This window comes from Ochotona curzoniae, unplaced genomic scaffold (assembly GCF_017591425.1).
Source record: "Ochotona curzoniae isolate NIBS_2020 unplaced genomic scaffold, NIBS_Ocur_1.0 contig_4501, whole genome shotgun sequence".
Classification (NCBI taxonomy): Eukaryota; Metazoa; Chordata; class Mammalia; order Lagomorpha; family Ochotonidae; genus Ochotona; species Ochotona curzoniae.
Window position 1 is genome coordinate 326200 of NW_024466307.1, and position 26674 is coordinate 352873.

The 26674-nt window shown below is 42.1% G+C and overlaps 1 protein-coding gene and 1 long non-coding RNA gene across 7 annotated transcripts in view; both read right to left on the bottom strand.

Moving 5' to 3' along the window:
- Positions 1-26674, bottom strand: part of CERT1 (ceramide transporter 1) — a 73756-nt gene that overhangs the window by 30314 nt on the left and 16768 nt on the right. For all 6 annotated transcript variants that reach the window (XM_040985928.1, XM_040985930.1, XM_040985929.1 and 3 more), the window contains exons 4-8: positions 21681-21788; positions 20847-20985; positions 15946-16029; positions 9994-10151; positions 5564-5656 (exon numbers count right to left, since the gene is read on the bottom strand). In XM_040985928.1, the coding sequence (XP_040841862.1) occupies positions 5564-5656; positions 9994-10151; positions 15946-16029; positions 20847-20985; positions 21681-21788 (582 nt within the window). The remainder of the gene's footprint in view (positions 1-5563; positions 5657-9993; positions 10152-15945; positions 16030-20846; positions 20986-21680; positions 21789-26674) is intronic.
- Positions 18059-20778, bottom strand: LOC121160271. Its single transcript, XR_005884526.1, has 2 exons — positions 20673-20778; positions 18059-18135 (listed from the first exon to the last, which is right to left on the bottom strand). It is a non-coding gene; the product is annotated as an uncharacterized LOC121160271 (long non-coding RNA).

The following is a 26674-nucleotide window of genomic DNA, read 5'->3' on the forward strand; positions in this document are numbered from 1 at the left end:
GCAGTGAATGATATTCCAGCACGGTGATCTAAACTCCACCAACGGCCGGAACCAGCAACCAGGTGGGAAGGGACTTTCACTGGGAGCTTGGGAGGTGAACCCAGACAAAGAACTGTCTGTCCTGCTGGTCCGTTTGATTTGACCAGGAGCAGAGACAGAGCAGCAGATCCCAGGCGGGTAGTGCGAGAACAGCGAGGATTTCATAGCCCAGTCAGCCCCTTAGAGCTGAAGTGTTCGCCATTTTGCCTAAGGAGGAAAGGGCAAGGGAAAGGACTGAGCATGCTCTGAGTGGGGAGTGAGCTCATTTCTGACTCGGTGAACTGCAATGACGTGGCATTCTACGGGTTCCATCCGGGGTAGGTCTGGGTAGCCCTTGGATCTGACACCCAGCAGAACTGTTGTGGTAGCACGTCGGGTACCATTTTGCGCACTGTGGCAATAGCTTTGGGACTGCAGGGGACAACAGTGAACTGCACATGTGCTGAGCTCACAAGAACTTGCTGAGGTCCCGCAGGAAAATAATACCGACTGTGGCATCGTACCGGTCAAAACAGGTCCACCAAGATCAGCGCCACCAACAACCTAACTAGATAGTACACCTGGTATCTCTTTAATCCTGGAACACACTCCAACCAGAAGATAGAGAAAGTTTGCAGAGACAACAGTGCAGCCTCAGCACGGTATCACAGGAGTTGGAGAGTGGTGAGCCAAGAGCTGGGGCTGTGGAGACCACGGTGGATATCTGACATAAGAAGCCAGACCTGGAACTCGCTGGGGGTTGTGGCACCAGTGGCTGCAAGCAAAAAGTTGTGTATCAACTGCAATAAGTAAAATCGCATTGTAGACCTGTGGGTCACACAGCTTAGAAACCTGCCCCAAGAAGAAGACTCTGATAACCAGAAGTACAATGATCAAGAGCAAAAGAAGAGACAAAGGCACAATGAATATTACTGAAAACTCCCCTGCAAAGGAGCAAAACCCTATGCCAACCTCAGAGTTAACTGAGGAAGACATTGAGAAAATGGGGGACACAGAATCCATAAGACTCATTTTAAAGATTCTGGTCAAAAATGAGAAGTTAATGCAAGAGTTCAAAGAATTTAAGGAAGCAGTAAAGCAAATCAAGGCTGGTATATCAGAAATTAAGAACACAGTAGAGCAAATTAAAAGTACAGTGGAGAGTCTCCAAAATAGAATGAAGCAAGCAGAAAAAAGAATCTCAGCATTGGCAGATATCTCCTGTCACCAGGGGGAAGCAAACAAAAAGCTGGAAGCAGAGCTGGATCAGGCCAAAAAAAGTATTCAAGAATTGAAAGACACTATTAAGAGGCCAAATATAAGAGTTATGGGAGTCCCAGAAGGTGCAGAAAGAGAAGCTGAGTTACAAATGTACTTAATGAAATAATCAAGGAAGATTTCCCTAATCTGGAGAAAGAATTGGGAAACAAGATCCAGGAGGGGCACAGAACTCCCAACAGGCTTGATCAAAAGCAATCTTCACCACGACATGATTATTAAGCTCTCTTCAATTGAACATAAGGAAAAGATCCTTAAATGTGCACGTGAAAAACATCAATTAACATATAAAGGAAGGCCAATTAAGCTCACAGGAGATCTCTCACAGGAAACTCTACAGGCAAGAAGAGAATGGAGTGACATATTCCAGATTCTAAAAGAAAAAAATTGTCGGCCTAGGATAACATACCCCGCAAAGCTTTCTTTCGTCTTTGAAAATGTAATAAAATTCTTCCAGAGTAAAGAAAAGCTAAAAGAATTTGCCTCTTCCAAACCTGCTCTACAAATGATACTTCAAGATGTTCTCTTGACAGAGAAGAGGAATAGCACCTACCAAAACCAAAGGCAAACGGGAAGAACATCCCAGTAAAATGACAACAGAAAACTAAATCAATGAACAACCCATTCCTAAAATTACAGGACCAAAGTACCACCTAGGTATATTTAACTCTAAATGTAAATTGCTTAAGCTCAATCAAACATCACATATTAGTAGACTGGATTAAAAAAACAAAACCCATCTGTTTATTCTTGGGAGGAGACACACTCCAACAAAGATCAGCGGAAACTCTATCACATGGGTTTTGTTGTTTTCTGTTGGTTTCATCTCTTCAAAACACTTTCTCCTGATTAAATCATTCAATGACTCGTAGATCATACAGTGGCATCATTTTCTTCAAGAAGGTTCTTGATTTTCACTTCTTCAGCTACACGTTATACATTTAATAGCATTTTGTTTAACTTCTTGCTGTTGTTAATTTCTTTTTTCTCCCGGAAGTTGATTTTGTATTGCGGCTCTTCATTTAAGGGAATGTATAGTAGTTGTGTAATGGAGACTGTCATATCTAGTAACATGTCATTTAACTTCATGGCATTGTAAATTTCTATTTTTCTTTCTATTGTTGATTTTGTATCATGACTTTTCATTTAAGGGAATGTACAGTAGTTATGTAATGGAGACTAACAACCAGATGTGAGGATGCAGTGTGGTATGCATCTCTGTTTCCAGACAAAGATGGACTTACAGTGAAACTGTTTATATTATATTTTGACAATAGGATTCTGGACTCTCTGCCATTGTCCATGCCCGCAATGATGAACATATGACTGAGTATGAAGAACTATATGTTAGTAATGATATAAAGGAACTGGGGGGGGAGAATTGGGGAGGGGATAAGGGAATATGGAACTGTATCGTAAAATGATAGCAATAATAATAAAATGTGGGGGAAAAAAAACCTTTAGGCCATCAACCTCTGCTTTTTCCCAGGACACAAGCAGGGGGCTGGACAGGAAGTGGAGCAGCTGGAACCTGACTACTGCCCATATGGGATGCCCACTGAGACATCACAGTGCCCCTGACTGTATTTTCCTGCTAAAGCGCACCACTGAAGGGCGCAGTCAGGTCCCTGACACGTGGGAGATGCAGATGGAGTTCTAGACTTCAGGCTTTGACACATCACCTCCCTATTCTGCCCCTGGTGTTCTGGGGACATTTACAGATGGGACATCTTGAATTTACTGAAATAAACAATGTTTAAAAAAAGAACTTTAAAAAAATACCCTTTCATTTCACCACATATATCAAGGAGAAAAGCTATTTGTAGCTAAATCAACAGACACTTCTTCTGCTTCTTCTGTCTTCTGCTCGCAGAGGATTTCTTACGTTAAACGTCAACACCTGCTCCAGATCCCTCCCACTCCAAGCATTCTCTTGGGGTATCTCTGCAACCAGGTCCTTTCTTCTTTCCCATCCTTGACTTGACTGTTCCTCAACTATCAACAGGATTCATCCAATCAACCTACTATCACCCGCCAGCTCTGCAAATTGGAGAGCATTCAACACAGCAGGTGCCTGGATGCCCCAACACAGAGTACTGGCTGTCACCTTCACCAGCTCCCAGTCTCCTGACAGATGCCATAGTGCTGCATGAGGCCAACACAGCCACAGTCCAAGCCAGAGCCCCAGGGACCTTTCCTGCTGAGGGCATACTGCTTTGGTACCACCATAAAGCAGAATAAATGCTTACAGTGGGTTATGTTTCTAAGCCAGTCAAAGACCGTCAGCAGCTGCTCTCTCCAAATAACCCTGCTGCCATCACTGTACTTACTTACATCTCAGTTCATGTGGTTAAGAGCCTTGGACAGGCAGGGAACCTGTGCTGCTCCAGAGACCTAATTCATCAGTGTCTCTTTACTCTACCTACTGATATTGTGATTTTGGTCATCTATCTTATGGGGAAAAGCCTTCTAATCCACTTCCCTTTCGGTGTGCCTGGAAAAGCAGCGGAGAACGGCTCAAGGCCTTGGGTCCTTCCATGCAGGGAGTAGACTTGGAAGAAGCTCCCGATACACAGCTTTGGATCAGCTCAGCTCTGAGAGTGAACCAACAGATAGAAGCCCTCTCTGTTTCTTCTCCTTATTTTCAAATAAAAATAAATAAATCTTCAAATATAGGGGCTGGGTAGTGTGGCACGGTAGAAAACTGCTGCCTATGATGCTGGCATCCCATTTGACTGCCCCACTTCTCATCCAGCACCCTGCTAATGGCTGGAAAAGCAGTGAAGTAGTCCAAGTGCTTAGGACCCAGATAGCCATGTGGAAGATCTAAAAGAAGCTTCTGGCTTCAGTCTGACAGCCACCTGGCCATTGAACCAGTGACGGAAGTCTCCATGTCTCTGTCTCACACTGACTTGCAAACGAGTTTTTTAAAAAAGGGACACCAAAGATAGAGATGAACTGCATGGAAGTTAGTCCTCTGATAAAACCAACAATGCTACTGAAGAAAATAACTGTAAAAATGAAAGGAAAATTCTATATATCTTCTAAATCAATCAGAAAAACTCAAAGTCTAAGGAAGTAACTAAACACAAAGGATTGACAAGCATAGTTAAAAAGTAGTACTTCTTTCAAAACCTAAAATCTGAGAAAAAAATCACTGTAATAACTAATATTTCAGTGATTTGGACTTTAAAAACCCCCAAGGAAAACTAATTATGTAATTTACACAGATGTTACAAAAACTAATTGACAATTTCAGAATACTGCAACACAAGTCTAATCATTATGAAGTTACACAGTAGGAAATCCATTCCAACGTAAAAAACACTCAGGGAATGGACATTTGGTTCAATGCCAAGGCTGCCTGGGATGTAGAACGTCTGGGTTCCAGCGCCTATCCACTCCGAGTGCAGCTTCTGCTAATGTACACCATGGGGGCAGCAGCCAGGGGCTCTATCGCATTCACTGATTCCTGCCACCATGCAGAAGAGCTTAGTTCATGGTTCCTGGCTTCAGTCTGGCTACTTAAGATGGAAGATTTCTGTGTCTGTGTCTTTAAACACAAGCAGGGAGCCTTTCAAATAAATTTTAAAAACTAATAAACATGAAAAGCAGACTCTGCTAATCAGCAAGAATAAAAGTGGCTGGCCTAGCGTAAAAGCCCAGTGGTGAAATCCTTGCCTTGCATCTGCTGGGATCCCGAATGGGCAACAGATCATGTCCTTGGCAGCTCTACTTCCCATCCAGCTCCCTTCCTGTGGCCTGGGAGAGCAGTGCAGGACGGCCCAAAGCCTTGGGACGCTGTACCCGCATGGGAGACCCAGAAGAAGCTCCTGGCTCCTGCTTTCAGATCAGCTCAGCTCCGGCCATTGCAGCCACTTGGGGAGTGAACCAGCAGACTGAAGTGGGCCAATGGATTGAAGATGTTTGTTTCTCCTTCTCTCTGTAAATCTTTCTAATAAAAATAAATAAATCCTTTTAGAAAAAGTAGATAACATTAAAAATGAGCTTCAGAACAGAAAAAAGGAACTTGTCCTGTTGACTAAACGTGATCCTGAATCCTTTAAAGTCTAGGTTAAACTTTGAAGGCAACAAACACGTCAGTGTGAGCCTGGAGTTCAAACATGATGCTATACATCGACTGAAATGATGAGGAACAAATGACATATTCAGAATATCCCAAGATTGCAAAAGTATTTAAAAATCAATCTCATCTGTGACACAGCTCACATGCTTTTCTTCTTAAGATCAAAATTTAAATTCATACTTCATAATCCGGTCCTCCAAAGTGGGATTTTTTCTTGAGTTCTGTCATCGCATTTTTGTATGCTTCCTCTATTCTTCTTCTCTTCTCAACTTCCTATTAAGAGAACAAAATGAAAAATAACACATAAAATGGACATTTTATTTTAATTATAGTGTAGTCTTTCAGGTAGATTTCCTCTGCAGTTCAGTACTATTTTATAATCTGCTTTCTTGAAAAAAGCAGAATATAGTTCTGTCTCATGGAAGTCTTTCCTCTGCTATGTATTACTTTCATGCCACCACTGACGTTTCCACCAGGGGGAGATATCTGGCACAGAGGCTGAGACACCAGTTGGTCACCTGTCTCCCTCAGCAGAACAGCTGAGTTACACACCTGCTACTGTAGACACTGGTGAGGAGCCAGTGGAGAGCTGGAGAACTCAAGCACGTGGGAGGACTGGATTGTGTTCCACGCCACTCTGCGTGGGATCCAGCTGTCTGCAAACACATGCTGAGGGAAGCAGCAGATGGGTTTCTGTGACCAACAGTGGGAACAGAGATAGAGAGATACGGATGGAACTCTGGGATCCAGGCTTTGGTCTGGCCCCACCCTGGCTGTGGGAGCAGCTGGGAAGTGAACAAGCACATGCAAGATCTCTGTTTCTCACTTCTTCTCTTGCCCCCTTTCAAATGAAAGTAAATAAAACCCTAAAAATCCAGAGAACTTGAGCAAAGGTAACTGCTTCTGCATCTCATCTCGGAATAAAACCTAGTGAAAAGCACTGAATTAGCTCACTGGCTCCAGTGATTTCACTAGGTGATTTCTGTGTATGAAGGAAGAACAAAGATTAATCAGAGTGACTAAAACTGAAGATACCAAGGAACTCTAAAGACTTGTTTGTTTATTACTTAAAAAACAGAGTGGAAAGAGATCTTCCAAGTGCTGCTTTATTCCACCAATGGCTACGATAGGTCCTGGCCAGGCCAAGGCCTGGAGCCAGGAAATCCATCCTGGTATCCCACATGACTGGCAGGGACCCCAGTAGTCCAACCATCACCCACGACTTTCCAGACACTCCGAGATGGAAGTGTTGCAAGCTACAGCTTAACTTGTCCCACCACAGCTCCGCGCTCACCCCGCCCCAACCTTTCTTAACAATGCTGTCAAGAAGGAAGGATAAGTGGACTTCTCATATGCAGATGGCAATACACATCAACGTAACAAGCTTTGGAAAATCCCTTTCTGTTATTCACTAATGCTAAGTACATAGTCTACAAATCAACAATTCTATTCCCAGGTGTATAATCGGGAGAAGGTGGTACCTACGTTCACCAAAACCTATGTGTCAAAATATTAAGCAGTCTTATCAACAACCAATGCTCCTCCACAGACTACAGATGAAATAAAACCCCATGATCAAATCCAGGTATTACGTGGGAGGACCACACAGAGACAGAAAATGTACTTCCGGTGTCCTGTCATCTTTTCCCACCTCACCAGACGCATAACCCAAAGGGCTTGCACACTCTGGGACTGGAGCCTCCAAACTGCAAGCTGACACCAATGTTCTCCTTTCCTAAGTAACTCCTCTCAACTACAGGTAGAACATGGAAAAACTGACTAACCCATGTGGTCACCTCTGGTATGGCTAAGGAAAGGGCGTGAGTTCTCTTCTAGGGAGCTACAAAAGTCCAATCTGACAGGGTGCAGTGCTTATCAACATGTAACAAAACAAACAGTTTTAAGATTGGTGCACTTCCATCTACATATAGTATACCTTAACTTAAAAAAGTGAGTAAAGGGCAGAAATTCAGCCTCCCAATTTAGGTATTGGTTAAGACACTGAGACACCTGGTTTCAATGACTGTAGCTTCCTGCTAATACAGACCCTGGAAGGCAGTGGTGATAACACTTTTGTGGGGACCTAGATGAATGACTGGTTCCAAGCTTTGGTCCTAGGTGCTGTAGCATTTAAAAAGTGAATCAGGTGGGCCCGGCACAGTAGCCTAGTAGCTAAATCCTTGCCTTGCATGTGCCAGGATCTCACATGGGCATCGGTTTGTGTCCCGGATGTTCCACCTCCCATCCAGCTCCCTGCCTGTTTCCTGGAAAAACAGTGCAGAACGGCCCAAAGCCTTGGGACCCTGCACCCACATGGGAGATCCTGAAGAAGCTCCTGACTCCTGGCTTCAGATCACTTGAGCTCTGGCCACTGTGGCCACTTGGGGGTCTTTATTTCTCCTGTCTCCTTCTCTGTTGATTTTTCCAATAAAAATAATCTTTAAAAAAATGACAAAGATGAGAGAGAGAAGAAAAAAAAGAAAGAAATCATCCATCCCTGGTCGACTCCCCCCCAGCCAGGAATAGCTGGCAGGGCAGAAACTGCATCCAAGTCTCCTGTGTGAACAGCAGGGACCGAAGTACCTGAGCCATCAACGGCCTCGATACACATCATCAAGAACATAAGAGAAGGCTAATACACTGCCTTTTTTTTAAAAGCTTTATTTATTTTTATTGGAAAAGTAGATACACAGAGAGGAGGAGAGACAGAGCGGAAGACCTTCCATCCGTTGATACGCTCCCCAAGTGACTGCAACAGCTGGAGCTGTGCTGATACCAAGCCAGGAGCCCCAAGTATCTTCCGGGGTCCCATGCAGGTGCAGGGGCCCAAGGATTTGGACCGTCCTTGACTGCGTTCCCAGGCCACAAGCAGACAGCTGGATGGGAAATGGGGTCGTAGGGATTAGAACCGGCACCCATATGGGATCCTGGTGCATGCAAGGCCAGGACTTTAACCACTAGGCTACCGTGTTGGGACCCTACACAGCTTAAGACAAGTCTGTTAGTTAACACGATCTGCTCACTCTGCTCCAACACCAAAGATTCAGTTGTCAAACACAACAATCTTCTTGGACACATTACTATTACTCAAAACTGTGGCCACTCTATAATCACATTGGGTGAGGTAGCTTTTTTTCAGTGTCTTGCTCAAACGGGAAACACCTTCAAACACTGCAAGCCACAAACTCACTGATGAGTGAGAAGGCACTGACTGGTATGAAGCCTGAAAACCAGAGATGCAGTCTAGCTGCTCCCTAACACTCCTGGGCAAGCATAGGGAAGGCAGATCCTTCTTTCATTTAAAAACAGTATTGTTGGGAGGTGGTCAGCATGGTGGCTTAGCTAGCTTATCTCCTGTAGTGCTGGCATCTCACATGGTTGGCAATTAGTGTCCTGACTGCTCCACTTTCCATCCAGCTCCCCTACCTATGACCTGGGAAAGCAGCAGACAATAGGCCAACATCTTAGGCCCCTGCACCATGTGGGAGAATTGAAAGAAGCTGCTGGTTCCTGGCTTTGAACTGGCTTAGCCCTGGAACTTGTGGCCATTTGGGGAGTCAACCAGTGGATAGATCTCTCCTTTTCTCTGGTTCTCCTCTCTGTAACTCTGTCTCTCAGATAAAAATAAAAAGTGTTTAAAAAATCAGACTAGGGCCCGGCACGGTGGCACAAGTGGTTAAAGGTCCTCGCCTTGCACGCCCGGGATCCCATATGGGCGCCGGTTCTAATCCTGGCAGCCCTGCTTCCCTTCCAGCTCCCTGCCTGTGGCCTGGGAAAGCAGTCAAGGACGGCCCAAAGCTTTGGGACCCTGCACCCGCGTGGGAGACCCGGAAGAGGCTCCTGGCTTCGGATCGGCATAGTATCGGCCTGTTGCGCTCACTTGGGGAGTGAATCATCGGATGGAAGATCTTCCTCTCTGTCTCTCCTCTCTGTATATCTGCCTTTCCAATAAAAAATAATAATAATAAAAAAAAAATCAGACTAGAACAAGAGTCTAGGTATGTTTTTATTTCTAACATTTCACTACTTTATTAAATTGAATTACATATATAAGTTATATATATTAAAGAGAGGTTTTCCCAGGAAACATTCACTTCACACTAGGGACTAATTTTATTCATACTCAATGTATTATCAGAGCTACTATTTAAACAAAGGTGGGAAAATGTGAGCACAGGGAAGGTTCAAACAACACAACGTGAGCTATCTGATATCAGAATGACCCTGGGAAATACAGTTAGGATGGTAGTAAGTAAATGTTTAACTATATAAATTGGGCTTAAAACAGTTCAGACAACTGAGGTCCACTTTTACAAGTTTTACAAGCCACAAACTATAAATTTGGTATGGCTCAAAACCCCTATCTCAGAGCAAAACTAACCCTATCATAGAATGCCTAGATTAAATCCTGCCAAGAAGGAATACCATAGGTAACTAAATAACTGAATGGGAAATCTTGTCAGAAAAACCAATTTAAGATTCTTGCAGGTCTCCAAAGAGCTGTACACTGCCTGCTACTTCCATCAGTCCAGTACTTCATGGCTAAATGTTCATTCAATATATAAAACTGAAATAAAATCACATTACTTTTAAGAGGAAGAAAGGCTTACCTTATCATGTCTCTTCTGCCAGCTCTCCTCACGTTTTACCATGAGTTCAATACAATGAGAAAGTGTAGCAAGGATTCCAGCAGTAGTCGCTTTAAACGTTATCGCTTCCCCTTTAAAGTCTATACCATTAATGCCTTTTGGTGTGACATGTGGAAATACTGAAAAAGAAAGGTATTTACTAAAAATCTAATGAATAATTCTTTATCATAATTTAAAATTAAAAGTATTTAGTAAACTAGCAACATTTGTGGCTAATAATTTTTCTTCCATCCTTGCTCTCAGCAAACACACTCTGGCAGCACGTACTTTGCAGCCCTATTCTCCAGGCTGTTTCCTGGACTCTGCTTGCTGTGTTGCACCCAGTCCTTCAAGTGGTAGGCGGAGCACTCACACAGCACTCACGGCAACCTAACTATGGCAAGAGTGACTTGACATACGAAGAACTCCAGAATTTAAAAAACACTTGAAGGTGAAAGTTTTACAAGGTAAGATAAAATATCAAAACAAATATTCAAGTTTCAGTCCAGACCAATGTAAATGTTAAATAGATTCTGGTTACATTTTGTAATTTTAATTTAAATGAAACAATGGAAAAAATTTTAAAACTCACAAAAGGCAAAGAGAGCTAATATCTTACTAAACAGTCAACAAAGTCATTCTAATGCAGCTCAATGAGGCCATGACACTTCTGCTCAGAAAACTCCTACATAGATAACAACATCAAAGAATAATCCATGAAGAATAAAATGATCAATTATACTTCACCAATATTTACAATTTTGGTGTTAAAGACACTGGTAAGAGAATTAAGAGGAAAGCTACAAGCAGGCAGGAACAGCTTTGCATCCCACACGTTAGTAAAGGATTTATCACCAGAACGTACCGAATAACCTCAAAAGTCAACACAGGAAAACAAATAATCCAATTGAGAAAGTCAGGCAAAGGCTGTGAACACCTTTCACCCAAGGAGGCACACACAGCAAATCACACACAAAAGATAGTGCAGTTGTTCTGAGGGAAATATCTATAAAGCCATAATGAGACGCCACTTCACATTTACTAAACAACTAACATTTTAAAAAGCTGGCTATACCACATATTGTGGGGGGAATGTGGAAGAAACAGAACCTCATACAGAAAATATCTGACATTTTCTTTAAAACATCTACTATATGATCTAGTCATTCCACTGCTAGGTATTAAACCCAAAAGAAATGACATGTATGCTCATTCAAGGACAAATGGTTGTAGCTAGTGGTCTTTGTTTGTAAGAAGTAGACAAACTGGTAACTGCAGTACATCTACACAAGAGAACATTATTCAGCAATGAGACATAAATAAAGGACAGTCTTCAAGTGACAAAGAAGCCAGGCCAAAAGGAAGGTGCACTATGAGTTCACTTATGGTAACTTATACAAAAAGGCAAATCAGTTTATAGGGACTAAAATCACCTATAACTGCTTCAGAGTGAAGGATGACAAGAATAAATTTTGAGCTGACAGATGGTTCATAAAATACCTACATGTTCATTAAACTGTACATTTTAAACAGTACGTCAGTTATATGAACATTGTTAACTTGCATATTTTCCATCACTGTTACCAAGATTATTACTTTAAAAATTAACATATTAAAAATCAATAAAGAAATTCAAACATGCCTAGTTTTATGACAGTATGTGTAATGTAATAAAGAACATTTATTGCTAAAAGTTTGCCAATTTGTACACTTAAAAGTCAGTACAGGGCCCAGCGGTGTGGCCTAGCGGCTCAAGTCCTCGCCTTGAATGCACCCCAGGATCCCATATGGGTGCCGGTTCTAATCCCAGCAGCTCCACTTCCCATCCAGCTCCCTGCTTGTGGCCTGGGAGAGCAGTAGAGGATGGCCCAAAGCCTTGGGACCCTGCACCCGTGTGGGATACCAGGAAGAAGTTCCTGGATCCTGGCATAGCATCGGCACAGTATCGGCTGTTGCGCTCACTTGAGGAGTGAAACGCTCGGACGGAAGATTTTCCTCTCTGTCTTTCCTCCTCTCTGTATATCTGACTTTCCAATAAATAAATAAATCTTTAAAAAAAAAAAAAGTCAGGTCAGAACAAAATAACATGTCTTTGGAACAAAATAACATGTCTTTGGAAAAATTCCAGAAATACAGAATGTACACTTTAACTGTACTTTCTACTTTCAAAAATAGCTACCTCAGATAATTTTCACAGTGATATAGAGGATATGTAACAGATTTTCAAGCTTTTTAAATAGTTGGAAAGTCAGAAAGGTGAAGGGGAACCTCAAGATAATTTGTCACCTGCCCGGTGTCACCCATCAGTATTGGCTGCTCTGATTTTATTCCCTCAGTCCTTCTATCACAATGTACAACATAGTCACTTTCATGGAAAAAGTTAACTAGAACCCCAAAGCACTTGCTAAATTAAAACAAGCATGCAATGTTCAAATGTTTCTAAGGCAGACATGTCCCATGGCTCCTGACACACTGCAGTCAGACATGGTATCTCACTGAAACCGAAGGATGGCACCATCTATGCTTTGCCTGATTTCACCTAACCCAAGGTCATAAAGCTTTAGGCCTGTGTTTTTTTCCTTTAAAAATGTTACAGTTTTAGTTCTGATACTTAGGCCTGTGATGCAATTTGAGTTAACTTTTGTTATCTGTAACTTAAATATTTTACATACAGATACCTGTGGCTGCAGTTTTCTCTGTCTCTACAGTGAACTTTGTTGGTGTTCTTGGGAAGCTGCCTTGAGCACAGTGCAGTTTACTTCCGCACTCTGTGGGGCCAGTGAATGCCAGGCCACCCTGTTCTGATCATTGCGATTGTGTGCAAAGTTAAGAAACAGCCAACTGTATATCCTTGGATTTTTAAAATTTTTAAAAAAGATTTATTTATTTATTACAAAGTCAGATATACAGAGAGGAGGAGAGAAAGAGAGGAAGATCTTCCGTCCGATGATTCACTCCCCAAGTGAGTGCAACGGCCAGTGCTATGCCAGGATCCAGGAACTTCTTCCTGGTATCCCACACGGGTGCAGGGTCCCAAGGCTTTGGGCCATCCTCTACTGCTCTCCCAGGCCACAAGCAGGGAGCTGGATGGGAAGTGGAGCTGCTGGGATTAGAACCGGCACCCATATGGGATCCCGGGGTGCATTCAAGGTGAGGACTTTAGCCGCTGAGCCACATCACCGGGCAATTGTGTATCCTTTTTCAAGACTTTCTGGTGATTCTGGAGCCCTTACCTATCTTTATGAATTTTAGGATCAGTTTGTTAATTTCTGTAAAAATCCTCTTGAATTTCCATAAACTGCATGAGACCTATGTATCAATTTGGTCAGTATGAATTAACAGTCTTCATTCATGATATGTAGTGCCTTCCTATTTATTTAGGTCTTCACAGTATAATACGTGTTTCTAAGTATATTTGTTGCTTTTGCTGCTACAGTTCATTTTTCACAGCTTAACACCTTGTTGAAACCATCTACCGTTCTAACATATAGTGGATTCCTTATGGCATCTTCGGGCTGGCATAATGGTTCAAATGGCTAATACTTCACATGTCAGAAAGTACTCTATCTTTTACTCTTAAATGAGAAGTTAGTTTCAGAATCTTCATAGTCGTTTTTTTATTAAAAACTTTACAGTTTTGGTCTTTATTCCACCAGCAAGACAGATGACATTGAGAACTTCTGTCCCTTCCATAATTTTGTCAGCTTCATCAGTGTCATTCAACTTCTTGCACATGCATTCAGCACTCCCCCATACCCCCTACACTCCCCTACTCCCTGCACTCACAGCACTCCCCTACACTCCGCTACTCCCTGCATTCACAGCACTCCCCTACACTCCCCTACTCCCTGCATTCACAGCACTCCACTACACTCCCCTACTCCCTGCATTCACAGCACTCCCCTACACTCCCCTACTCCCTGCATTCACAGCACTCCCCTACACTCCCCTACTCCCTGCATTCACAGCACTCCCCTACACTCCCCTATTCCCTGTATTTACAGCACTCCCCTACACTCCAAGACTCCCTGCATTTACAGCACTCCCCTACACTTTTCAGTTATGCTCTTCTGTTCATATTGGATTACAGCCATTTTATTCCTGCTTATTTGGCCAAAGGGTTGTAAAATTTGATCTTTTCAGAAAAGCAACATTTTCTCACTGATTACTGTATACTGTTTTTACCACCTTGGTGAAGGCACTGTTGACCTCTCTAACCACACTCAATAAGCTGGGTGTTCACAGCTTTTATTTTCAATCCAGACTTGAAACCTTTAGCTTTGCGGAACTGCCCTACAGTAGCTCTTCAGTAACTTTCCCCCTGCCATTTTCTGTTCTCCTCTTTTTTCACATAAATCCTATCTATGCTGGTCTACTGGACAGGTGCTCAAACTTCTCATTCTTCAGCTTTTTTTTTTCCCGGACTTCTCAATATTATCGACCAACTTTGCATTAATATTTTAAATTTTTACTTTTATAACTTCTAATTTCCTAGAGCTTTCTCATGTCAGGGTTTTTGTTACTAAGGCAATCTCCTTCTGCTTTCTGCATCCCTTGCTCTGGTCTCCATGTCAGTCTGTGTGCAGGAGGCTGTCCTCAGACTCCAGGGGCTGGCTGGCACCCACCTGAGAGCCGGGCTGACAGGTCTGCACGCACTGTATAGAGCCTTTTACTGCTGGGCTTGAGGCAGCACTCTACTTCTAAGTATGAGCTCTGGGACCACACACTTTACCTTCTGTATCAGCAATAAACACCTTATTTATAGGCATTCTGGACACAGAATATGGAAAGCTGCCAAGGGATTGCACCTTCCAGAACACAGACTTTCATTTAGTCCCAACTACTTCAGTTCTTGCAGAAACACAGAAGAGGGAGGCAGTCAGATTTCAATCATGCATTTCTCCTGTCATCATTGACCGCTTATTTATAAGGTATAAATAAATAAATAAATAAGAGGATTCAGCCTGGAAGTTTAATAATGTCTTTCTGTCCATATATATTTTTTTTCCATTAAAGCAGATTATTCATTGTGAAAATAACACACGACAAAACTTCCCACAATAATCCTCTAATTCCATAAATATTACAATAATCTAGATGATTTGATAAAGTTCAACATTAGCCACACTTACATAGACAGATTATATAATGTGACCTAATATTTAGCTTGTATTCTGCATAAACTGTGAGATCATTAGATTAAAAAGAAGAAAGGGAGTGCCATGAGGAAATAGGAAAGCAGTAAATTATAAGAAGACACCAGACTGTATTACAAAGAATGAAATACTGTTAAATGACTTCTGAAACAGAAAACCTCCACACATAAAGCAACCCAAAAATTTGATATGAAAATATGATATCACTATAGGTTTCATTTCATATTCTTCAGTAATTTCAGCAAAATTAGGCTTGTTTTCAATTTTTTTTTTGTAATTAACAAAATGCACTTGTAATTGAAAGATATTCACTCTTGAGAATGCTAGAAAAACACGGATTACGAATCACTGTGACAAATAATTCAGAATTCTTTCCAACGAGTTAGTCACTCCAACAGAGCGACAATGAACCTCTTCCAGAACACACCATCGTCCTGGGTCTGTAAGCACCTGGGCCGTGAGGCCAGAGCTCCTTGTCATTCTTTACCATAATACTGTTCATACACTTCTTAACAATTACACCAAGTGGAGGAAGAAAGGTGCTTCAGAAACATTCAACTCAAGTTTCACCACGTGATTCCCCTCCCCTAATACATACTGCTGAAATAAAAGGATCTATGGCTAGAATTCAGAAAGAACCTTTAGTTAACAGTAATCGTCACTACTGGACAAACGTGTATTTTTGATACAATTATATATTATATCATTACATACATTATACAAATACAAAATATGCTATTATATAACCTCAGAAAGTATGTTTAAATGCAGCACTTACACTTTTCTTTATTGCCATTAGTATTATGCAAGAAGTCTCCATCAGAGCGTGTCAGAGGGAAGTCATCTTCATCATCTTCTACCACTAAAAAGACAGAAAAGCACTTAAGGATAGTATGACGGAAACAAAAAGAAATTATGTTCAACTGAGTTAATACACTTAAGTCTATGAGAATAAGATCTATTTCACCTTTCGTGTTTTCACTGATTATCAACATTTGCTCAATAAATACATTGTGTAATATCTTTAAATACAACAGATATTATTTTTAAGATTGTTTTATTTACTTATTTGAAAGTCACAGTGAGAAACACACACACAAACACACACACACACACACACACACACACACCCCTCTTTGATTCTTGAGCTCACACTCCAAATGGCTGCTACATTGGTGCTGGAATAAGCTGAGCGCAGAGGCCAGGAAATCCAACTCATCTCTCCGATGGGTGCAGAGACTCAACCACTCAGGTCATCGAAGGGTTCCAAGTGCAGCATTTAGGGCTTCTACTAATGCTTGGATACTTGGGGCTAGCACCCCAAGTGCTGGTTTAACCCACGCACTACAAACTTAGCATCTGCATCAGTAAACTGTGCCCACTCTCGTGTGTGATTATGAACTGTAGTATCTCCTGGCCTTCCTATCTGTAGATAGACAATTTCACAGCCATACAAGAAGCCGAGCAGGGCTTGAGCAGGACTATAACTTCCCTAGCTAGCCACTGGGAGCTCTTACATCAACTCTTGCTGCACTTGTAGGGAAAATACAGCTTCTTGCATATGCGATACCAATTTCGATTCATTAAATCCATTTGTATTTTCCTTTGGTCTGTCTTCAAACCCAACTGTTTAAGGCAACACTGATATTTGCTAGGGTGTATATTATACATTAGCACAAAGCAGTTTGGGTCAAGAATTAAACTAGGAAAAAATCAATCAAACTAGGCACCCCAATATGGAACACAGGCACCTCAACCACAAGCTCACATGCCAGACCCAACTGAGCCTCTTTGCTGGGGTCCGTGCAGTAGGTGTGGATGACATGAAGGTGTGAAGAAAACAGTTCCCCTGCTTGGCAGGGCCCGGGGGAGCTTCCAGTTGTTTGGCAGGACCCGGCGGATTTCTCTCTGACCACCTTGATGTGGTCTCACCCCCTGGTTGCATGGACACTCAACCACCCCACTAAGAATTCTGTAATCTATTGAGGCATTGTTTGCCCCTGTGAGATGGCTTTGGCAACTAATATGAGCTTGAGAGTTAATGTCATTGATAATGTCTTGGTGGGTGGGCCTTTAATTGCGCACAGGAGTACAATTAAACCCATGCCATTTCTGGACACCTTATTGTGTGCCTACCCATTGTCCTGAAATCTGGCTCAGACATATAGCATACCTTCTGGGAAAGGGCTTGATAAATATCCCAAATATTAATGCAAGTGATGGGAGTGAGAGCTGAAACTGCTACGGCAAAAATATGGTTACTGTGACCTTAAAGGTTAGCTTGTCCTTGCAACTCTTTAGAGCATAGAAAATGTAGTTGTTTTAGCCGCTTTCATAATTTTTTAACTAGAGGAAATATAGGATGATTCTATTAACATCATAGAGATTTACTTTTGATTACTGTTTGATTGCTTATGAGCCTGTAGAGCCTGCAGTTGTAGGAGAGATTTAATGTTTGAAACTTTTTGTCTTAGATCCTTGTTTTTTCTCTTTTGATGTATTTCTCCCATAAAGTGATAAAGTTGTGAAAATAAAATGTAGTAGGAATGTTTTACTGATTAGTAGGTAACCATCTGTGCCTCGGCCTTGGAGTTCTGGCTGGCACCTAATGGTTACTTCTGAAGAATGAATAACAGCTTGCTTTAAAGAAACTGATTATAGCAACTTACAGAATTATCTTTAAGAACACCTGGTTGACCATGAAGTAAAAATTAATTGAACATCTGTGCATGCTGTCTTAGTTCTAAAATTAAAGATAAAAAAAATTAAATGTTTGTGCAGAAGCTTGTGATGTGTCTAAGTAAATAAAAAGGAAGGACAGCTTCTTCTTAAGCAAAAAAAGCAGCAAGAAGGCACCAAGGGACAGTGTCTGTGACTTTCTTTATCGCTGACTCCACGCACCCTTCTTGAGCTCCGAACTCAGCTGGAGTTGGACTCTGGCACCTCTTTATTTTACAGGTTGAGCAACCTAAATATAAAACATTCAAAAAATCTGAACTTTTTGGAGCACTGACAAGATGGCACAAACACAAAATACAACTGACATCATGTGATGGGCTGCGGGCAAAACACAGGCACACTAAAGATTGCACACAGATCCTTTACAAGGCTTCAGTTCCCACCAGTGAGCACATGCAAAGACCAGGGCTCAGAGCTGGCCTGGTAAGGGCTACTGGAGATCAGTCCAACTAGGCTGCAGCACTTGCTGGTATGTGTGGAGGCCAGACCTCTGGCAGGCTGGGCCAGGCTGCAGCACTCATCCGTTCACATGAGACGGGCTTGGGTGGAACTGACCAGGCATGTGCTTTGGCTGGTGCAGTCAGAGGTCAATCCAGGTAATGTTTCTTAGGGGACTCCCCAACTAAACTGCTAAACTCAAATCCTGGCCACAGGGAAAAATCACAAGATAATGTGGTCTGACCTTGGAGTGCATGTATCAGAACTGGGCATCTTCAGTTGCTGATGCCTGTGCAGTGGACAACTGGCCCAGATGCACACAGGAGACATGACAGTAGAGGACATGGAGTGTCTTGTCAGAGAATGGACAACAACTTTCCTGGCCAGTCTTTGCAGCAAGGGTCCAGGTCTGCGGATGTACGCTGTGGTGGACTTGATCAGCCATCAGACCTTGGTAGCATTTTCTCAACCCTGCTGTAATACAACCAACACCATCTCAGAACCATTTGGGACACTCTTTCCCATATGAAAGTCTCAAGGCGTCATCAAAGGACTGTCCCCAGTCCCAGACAGCAAGCAGTTTCCTCTCCATCACCATCACACAGGTGTGCATTCCTCTCAGTTATGGAAACAATACTGAAAATTTTAAAATCCTGAAAGAATAACTTTTAGGCTATGCCTACAGCACATGTACAAAACATAAATGTTTCAGGTTTAGATTTGGTTCTACCCTGAGATCCACCAGGTATACGTACCCACTTCAAAGTGTGTTATTGAGGAGCCCCATGTCTGCAGAGAAAGGTCCATCCTGAACTCACACTCGATGTCAAACCTCTGTAAGGAAACACCTGCACTGTGCCTCCTTCCCAGGGACCTGGAAGCCAGTTCAACATTGTTCTCACTCTGGACTAACTGATAGGAACTGCACTAAAAAATACCTGTTTCTGTACTGTCATTTCTTCATGCCTGGGTAACAAACACCTATTCACAACAGCTCTTTCACATCTGCCATTACCTGCTCCTCGTGTCCACAGAGTGAATTCCCAGAGGGGCCTGCTCCTCATCAATAATTTGCAATATGGCTAATTGTAAAATTAACACATTGCTGTCTTCTCCTGATACCAAATGCAGACTGGTGTGGTAGCTGTTCTTACACTGCAACACCTGCACTTCACTTAGACCTCTACTTCGTTCGTACCGTTATCCCTTGGCACCATGAAGTTACAATTTCAATTTTATAATCTCACATAAGCCTACTCATTCCCGGATTGTTATATATGTCTGCTCCTCTACCTTCAGCTTCAGATCCACTAAATATTTCTCTGTAAGGGAAAAAATTCACCCCACTTAAAAAAAAGTTATTTTTTCTCATAAGCTGCTAAGTAGAGAACATCAGTTCAAAAGAATAAGTATGACAAACAAGGGGATCATGTGCAGCATCTCTCATCATGAAATACATTAATTTGTGATTCACAATTTGTAAGGAGCGACCCATGTTGTGGGGTAGCAGACTAAGCCGCTGCCTGGGCCTGGGCTGCTGGTTTGAAAGGAAGTTACAGCAAGGGAAAGGCAGAAAGATCTTTTATCTGCTGGTTGATTCCCCAAATGGCCACAATGGTCAGGGCTTGAGCAAATTGCAACTAACAGCCAGGAGCTCCATAGTTTCTTCTGTCTCTGTGGGTGACAGGTACCCACAGAACGAGGGCCATCCTCTGCGGTTTAGGAACATTAGCAGGGAGCTAGATCAGAAGTGGAGCACCTGGAACACAAACCTGCTCAAATGGGATGCCAACACTGCAGGCAATGGATTAATTTGCAGTACCACACCACTAGTCCTTAAGTAAAATTGCATTTAACTGTGTATGTCACTTCACTATTGATTTCTCTTTGTGAAAAAAGGGCAGAGGTTGGGAGACAGGGGCAAAGAAGAGGAGCTATTCAGGGCCATGGTGAAGACGTTGCTTGGGAAGCCTGTTCTGTGTCAGCGTGACTGGGTTGGACGCCCACTGCCAGCTGTGATTCTACCTTTTTGCTAACAAGCACCCTAGGAAGAACCAGTGACGCCTTGAATAGTCGGTCCCTGCCGTTCAAGTAAGATCTGGACAAAGCTCGAGCTCCTAGCCAGCAGTGGCATTTAGCAAGTGAGTCTATCTATTTCTTAAAATAAACAGTAGGCATGCAGGAGGGAAATACAGAAGGAAAGAAGACAGAACAAAAAGGAAGGGAGGAGACCAGAGAGAGAGATATTTGTAGGATTTAACATGTTTATCTCTTCTAAGGCTCATCGCGAGGGATTCCTTAGACACAATAAGAATTACTCCAAATTACCAGAACAGCATTTCTGAATGTAAAAGCCATTTGAAAGTTTCCATGGCATCTGACACGGATGATGACATCAATGACTAGATGTTGGTCCCAGCACCCACTGGAGTATGTTACGGACCTACAGGTTCTATAAGCTGGCACCTGCTAAGTCAAAGCAGCAGTAATGGCCTGATTAACCTTTATCCCTTTGGAGTTCATCTCTGGAAACAGCGTCTGCACAGGCATCAAAGTACTTCTGCAGAGTATCAACCTGTCTGCACAGGATGTCTCTGAAGGTTTCCATCTCAGCCAATTTCTCACGTAAACTGTGGCCTTTCTGTGAAACACAAAAAGAGGCAATTTCAACCAACAAGACTTGACTTTTTTTGGTCCTATTGCATTTCATCACCTTTTAAGGTCTGCAATCTACCACTGAGAGCTTGGGATAAGGAGAACATAAAGTTCAATGTCACATTCCTATAAACAAGCTTAAAACTGACTAAGCTGTCACTTGAGAATGACAATCCTGTAGGAAACAAACAATAATGCAAGATTATTTGCTAATGCTGTGTTTTCTATTGTTAAATTTGATATTGTGACCAAATAACCCACCAAGGCCTTTGAGATAGGCAAACACTGCTGGATGTCCTTCTGAGGTCAAGGTTATACTCATGATGGGACTCCCAGGGGAAGGCGAGCTCTGATGACACTGAAGGTCTTGCCTGTAACTGCATTTGAACTGTTTTACAGTAGACAACTGAGAGCTGATTTTTTACCATAACTATGCAGCCTTTGCCAATTATCACTTTTGTACTAGCAAAAATATTTCAGTAATTTTCAGGTTCTCCATGAAATCAATTTTAAAATCTACTATCTTATATTAGATCAATGAATCAAAAAATCTTGAGAATTGTTCATTTTATACTTCTAAGATTTTACCCCTTAAAGCTAACCCCTAAAAACTTCATTAAATTTACATTCTAGAAAAGATCTCACAAAAACCAACAAATTAGGGTTGTTCACAGCACAGACCTTGAATGAAGAGGTGGAAGTTGCAGAATAGCCACTAGCTCCAGACACCAACGACACCATCGAGCCATGTCGGCGCAAGCTGGATTCAGAGCCGTATCCAGACTCAGTCTAAATGGAAAGTAAACCACATCAAAAAACATCTCCTGTAAACCAGTAAGGCAGCTGGTTACATTCACATCAGAAACAATCAATTCACCAATAAACAATTTCAGTTCCTACTGGAAATCAAATTCAGAAATTTATAGAACATCTACTACATGCAGGGCTAGTGTTTAACACAGGAAAACGACCTCAGGTAGCAATGTTTCCGAGACAGAAAGTACAAAAGTGGTTACCAGAGACCAGGTGTGAAAGACTCAGGACTTAGTAGACCTGGGCAGATTCACTTGAGGAAGATGAAAAAGTCCTGAAGATAGTGGCATCCTCTTACCCATTACAAGTGGATAGTTCAACACCGTTGTGTAACTAAGATCCAGAACTTTCTCCTCTATCCTCATTAATCAATCTTTCACTTCTCTCTGAAGTCCCTGGTGCCCACCCTCCTTTTTGTCTCCATGGGACTCCTAAGTGGAACCACACAGTGTCCGTGTTTCTCTCACTAGCATTACCGTCCTCAACGTTTACCCAGGCTACAGACTACACCAGAATTTGCTTTTCCCTTAAGGTGGAGTAACACACCGTCATCTGGATATACTGCATTTTACTTAGTCATTCATTGCTCAGTGGACACTTACTGATGCCCAGTGTCATTCCAGCTATGATCAGGCCCCACACTCTGAGACACATGTATGTTCACAATATCACCTGCAAAGAATGTGCCCACCAGTTCTGGGTAATATCCCATATAAGACCCCGTTTTAAGAGATTCACTCTGTTAAATCCTGTTTCTTGGCTTAATTCTATTCGACTGTCCTACTAATTATTACTATTTTTTTAAAGGATTTATTTATTTTATTGGAAAGGCAGATGTACAGAGAGGAGGAGAGTCAGAGAGGAAGATCTTCCATCCGATGATTCACTCCCCAAGTGGCCGCAATGGCCTGTGCTGTGCCGAAGCCAGGAGCCAGGAACTTCTTTCTGGGTCTCCCATGCGGGTGCAGGGTCCCAAGGTTTTGGGCTATCCTCGACTGCGTTCTCAGGGCACAAGCAGGGAACTGGACGGGAAGCAGGGCCATAAGAATTAGAACAGCACTCATATGGGATCTCAGCACGTGCAAGGCAAGGACTTCAGCCGCTAGGCTACTTTCCAGGCTCACAGCACTTATTCCTATCATTTTGTTATTTGTTTTCTATATGCCTTGCAGCATTCTAGCTTGTATTTCCAATGTTTACAGGATTTTTTTGTTTTTGTTTTTTCTATACGAAGCTGAAATTTTCAGCGGCAAAACATTTGGAATTATTGGAATTATTTCATTCCAGTGTTTCCTATAGTTCTTCTGGTTTCGGTTACCATGGATTTTACAATTAATTTTCAAAGGCTGCAACACTCAAATTAGAATTTATACCAGTGTCAGTGGTATAAATAGATAAATCTAAAAAAAACTGTTAGTAAAACAACTCTGGCTTTTACAAGTGTCCACATCTTCAAGGTCATTGTTGTGGAGTGATATGGGAAGCCACTACCTGCAAAAACAGCATCCAACACGCAATGGTCCTGGCTGCGAGGAGCAGAGGCAAGGGCCCAGGTTACTGAACTACTTCAACCACGTGAGTGACCCAGATAAAGCTCCTTGCTGCAGCCTGGCCCATGCCCGGCCTTGGTCAATATCTGAGGAGTGAACCAATGAATGGGAGATCTCTTTCAGTTTAGCTAAGCCTTTCAAATAAAATTACTTTAAAAAAAAAAGGGACCAATTCGATCCACTCTTAAGACGCTGCCAGGGCTCTAACTTGCACTCTAGAATTTTTTAGGATAAGCCAGGGAACAGTTTCCTTGGAAAAGAATATTTTACCAATTTAATCTCAGTAACATACAAAAATTCTGTTTCTTTATAGATAACTGTCTCTAATGCTGACAGTGATATCACTAAATACCATCTTTTCCAATGTGTCCTAACACACTGATAAGTTTTGAAAATTCATTAGTGTACCATAAGGAAGAAAAATAAGTCACAACATGGCTAACAATACTGTTAACTAATAACTGCTTTTTAAAAATTGCTAGTTTCTCAAATCACAGGGAAAACAAAAGTCAAGCTAAAAACTGTTAGTAAAGGCCCTAGTGCAATAGCCTAGTGGCTGAAGTCCTTGCCTTACACACACTGGGACCCAATATGGGTGCCGGTTCTAATCCCAGCAGCTCCACTTCCCACCCAGCTCCCTGCTTGTGGCCTGGGAAAGCAGTTGAGGATGGCTCAGAGCCTTGAGACCCTGCACCCATGTGGGAGACCTGGAAGAGGCTCCTGGCTTCAGATCGGCTCAGTTCCAGCTGTTGTGGCAACTTGGGGAGTGAATCACTGGACAGAAGATCTTCCTCTCTGTCTCTTCTCTGTACATCTATCAAATCAAAATAAACAAATCTAAAAAATTGTTAGTAGAACACCTCTGGCTTTTACAAGTGTCTGCTGAGATCTTTATTAACATGGTTTCCTGTTTACTAACAGGCCCTAACTTCCCCTCACAGAATTCTTCCAAGCAGCTCCTGCAATGCAGCAGCTGCCATGAACGCTCCCAGCTTTTGTTTATCTGGCAACTTCTTCATCTCTCCCTCAATTCTAAAGGAGATACAAGATAACAGGTATAGAATTCTTGGCTCGGAGTCTCTTCCTTTTAGTACACTGACACAGGAGTGCACTGTCTTTTGGCCTCCTTTTCTGAAGAGAAATCTAAAAGTAATCCTCTCAGGGATCCCTTCAGGTATTATACAATGGGTGCCTAGGGTGCTTTCTCTTTACAAAGTTTGCTTACAACACGGTTTAGTGAGTCATTCTGAGGTTGTCTTTTGGTTTCCAATGAACATTTTGGAATTCAATATTTGAGTATTTCATCAAATGTGGTTGTGATCTCTCTATGCGTAAGAGTCAGCATGAGATCTGATGAAGGCTCAGGCCTTTTCCGAGTAAGCATGTCATTCTAACTTTTCTCAAACAAGCAGTTTTTCATTGAATGTTTCAGTCCTAAATATATGGCTTAAAAGGAAAAAATGAAAAAATGAAGCTGACAGGAAAAGGCACTGGCCCAGTCAATCCCCTAGATGGTGCTTGAGGAACGAAAAGGGCTTCCAATCATTTGGGCAGACACAACATTCATCATCACATACCCCTTGGTGTGCACTCCTATGATGGGAAGTGGCAAGCAGAGCCGAGACCACAGACCCTTGACATTAGAAGGAAAAGGTCCTGTAGGCACATACTTCTCTAAGAACACATGCCAGGTGCCTTGGCAAGGAGCGGGGCTGTGGGACTGAGGGCTGTCACTGTCTCCTCTGATGGACAGGGACAGACAGGTGTCCCCTGCAGGACACTCACTCACTCACTGTCTCCTCTGATGGAGAACGACAGACAGGTGTCCCCCGCAGGACACTCACTCACTCACTTTGCCCTGTTTTTTATCTCTTCAACTCCAGTGCTACACTTTTTTTTTTTTTGCATCTTAGGAGGTTTATTCCAGCGGGGAAGGGGAAGAGGGGAAGGGAGGCCAGGAGGAGGAGAGCGAGCGAGCAAAGAAAAGAGCAGTACTACACTTTCAAAACAAAAGAAATTTACCAAACACAAAACAAAGTATTTTTTTAGGTATTAGCTAAAAAGATCTGATGAAAAAAATGCCATTTCTTGATTTTTAATGGATATTCTTTCACATAAAATAATCAATAAATTCAACAAGTAAAATCAGAAGTTTGTACTACCCTCAGCAAGTTTAAGTAATGTCGTCTACCGTCTATGTTTGATGTCACATCAAACACAGAATCCTGTTTATTCTAGTGACTGCCAGAAATATTCCTCCTCTTTAAAGATCCAATACAGCATCCAGTACACCAATGGAACCTCATGTTCCTTAATATATTCCATCACAACAATATGGAACAGCCATTCAACTCTAGGTTAACTGAGATCTTCTTTCCCTACCATTTTTATCTAAAGAAACATTTATAAGCAGATTAGACCAATAGCAGAGAAAAAAGCTGAAAATCTAATAATAGTCATCTTAAATGTTAGTGTCTATATATGGTAAGAATTTTTTTTAAACTTCCAAATTCAGTAAATTCTACATAAAATTATAAAATACATTTTCAGCATATTATACTTTGTAAATGTCAACCTCCCTCATTTTTCTTAAAGGCATTCAAGTGTTTTCTTCTGTTTTACTTTGGAAAATGTCAAGAGATTAGCATAGTTAGCAGGAGTTCAAGCTGAAAGGAAGTGAAAAGACAGAGAAACAAGGTCATGGTAAACAAGGAGACCAAGAGCAGAGAGGTAGAACAGACAGGAAGCAGGACAGGGAGAGGAACCTCCAGGATGAAATCACTGCACTAACCCTGGCTAGAAGCCCTGTTCCTCCAACTGACGTCCAGCTTTCTCTGCAAGTGAACTAGGAACGTTTCCGGTTAGGGTCAGCTTGCCCATTTCTCCAGCGACACAGGCTGGCCTCTATTCCTGTACCCTACAGAGTTTAAGGAAAGTGAATGGGCCTATGACATGAATTTTCACTCCTCTTTTGATTTGCGGAACCTATCCATAATCAGCACTGGTGACGCTATAACAAGGATCTGAAGTCTGTGTGTAAGTTCCACCTCTCACAGGGGAATGCCAACAAGTCTGGGAAAACATGTCTATTTAGTGCAAAATCCACATATGAGCGACCTTCAAAAATTTCACAGTAAATTTCTATTACCAAAAACAAAAACAAAAAACAAACAAACAAACAAACAAAACCCAGCCAACAACAATGAATGGCTTTCAAAGATTTTTTCGGCGTCCAAAAAAACATATCTTTTTTTTTTTTTTTAATTGTTGCTTACATTGTATTATGTAGTACAGTTTTATAGGCGCTGGGGA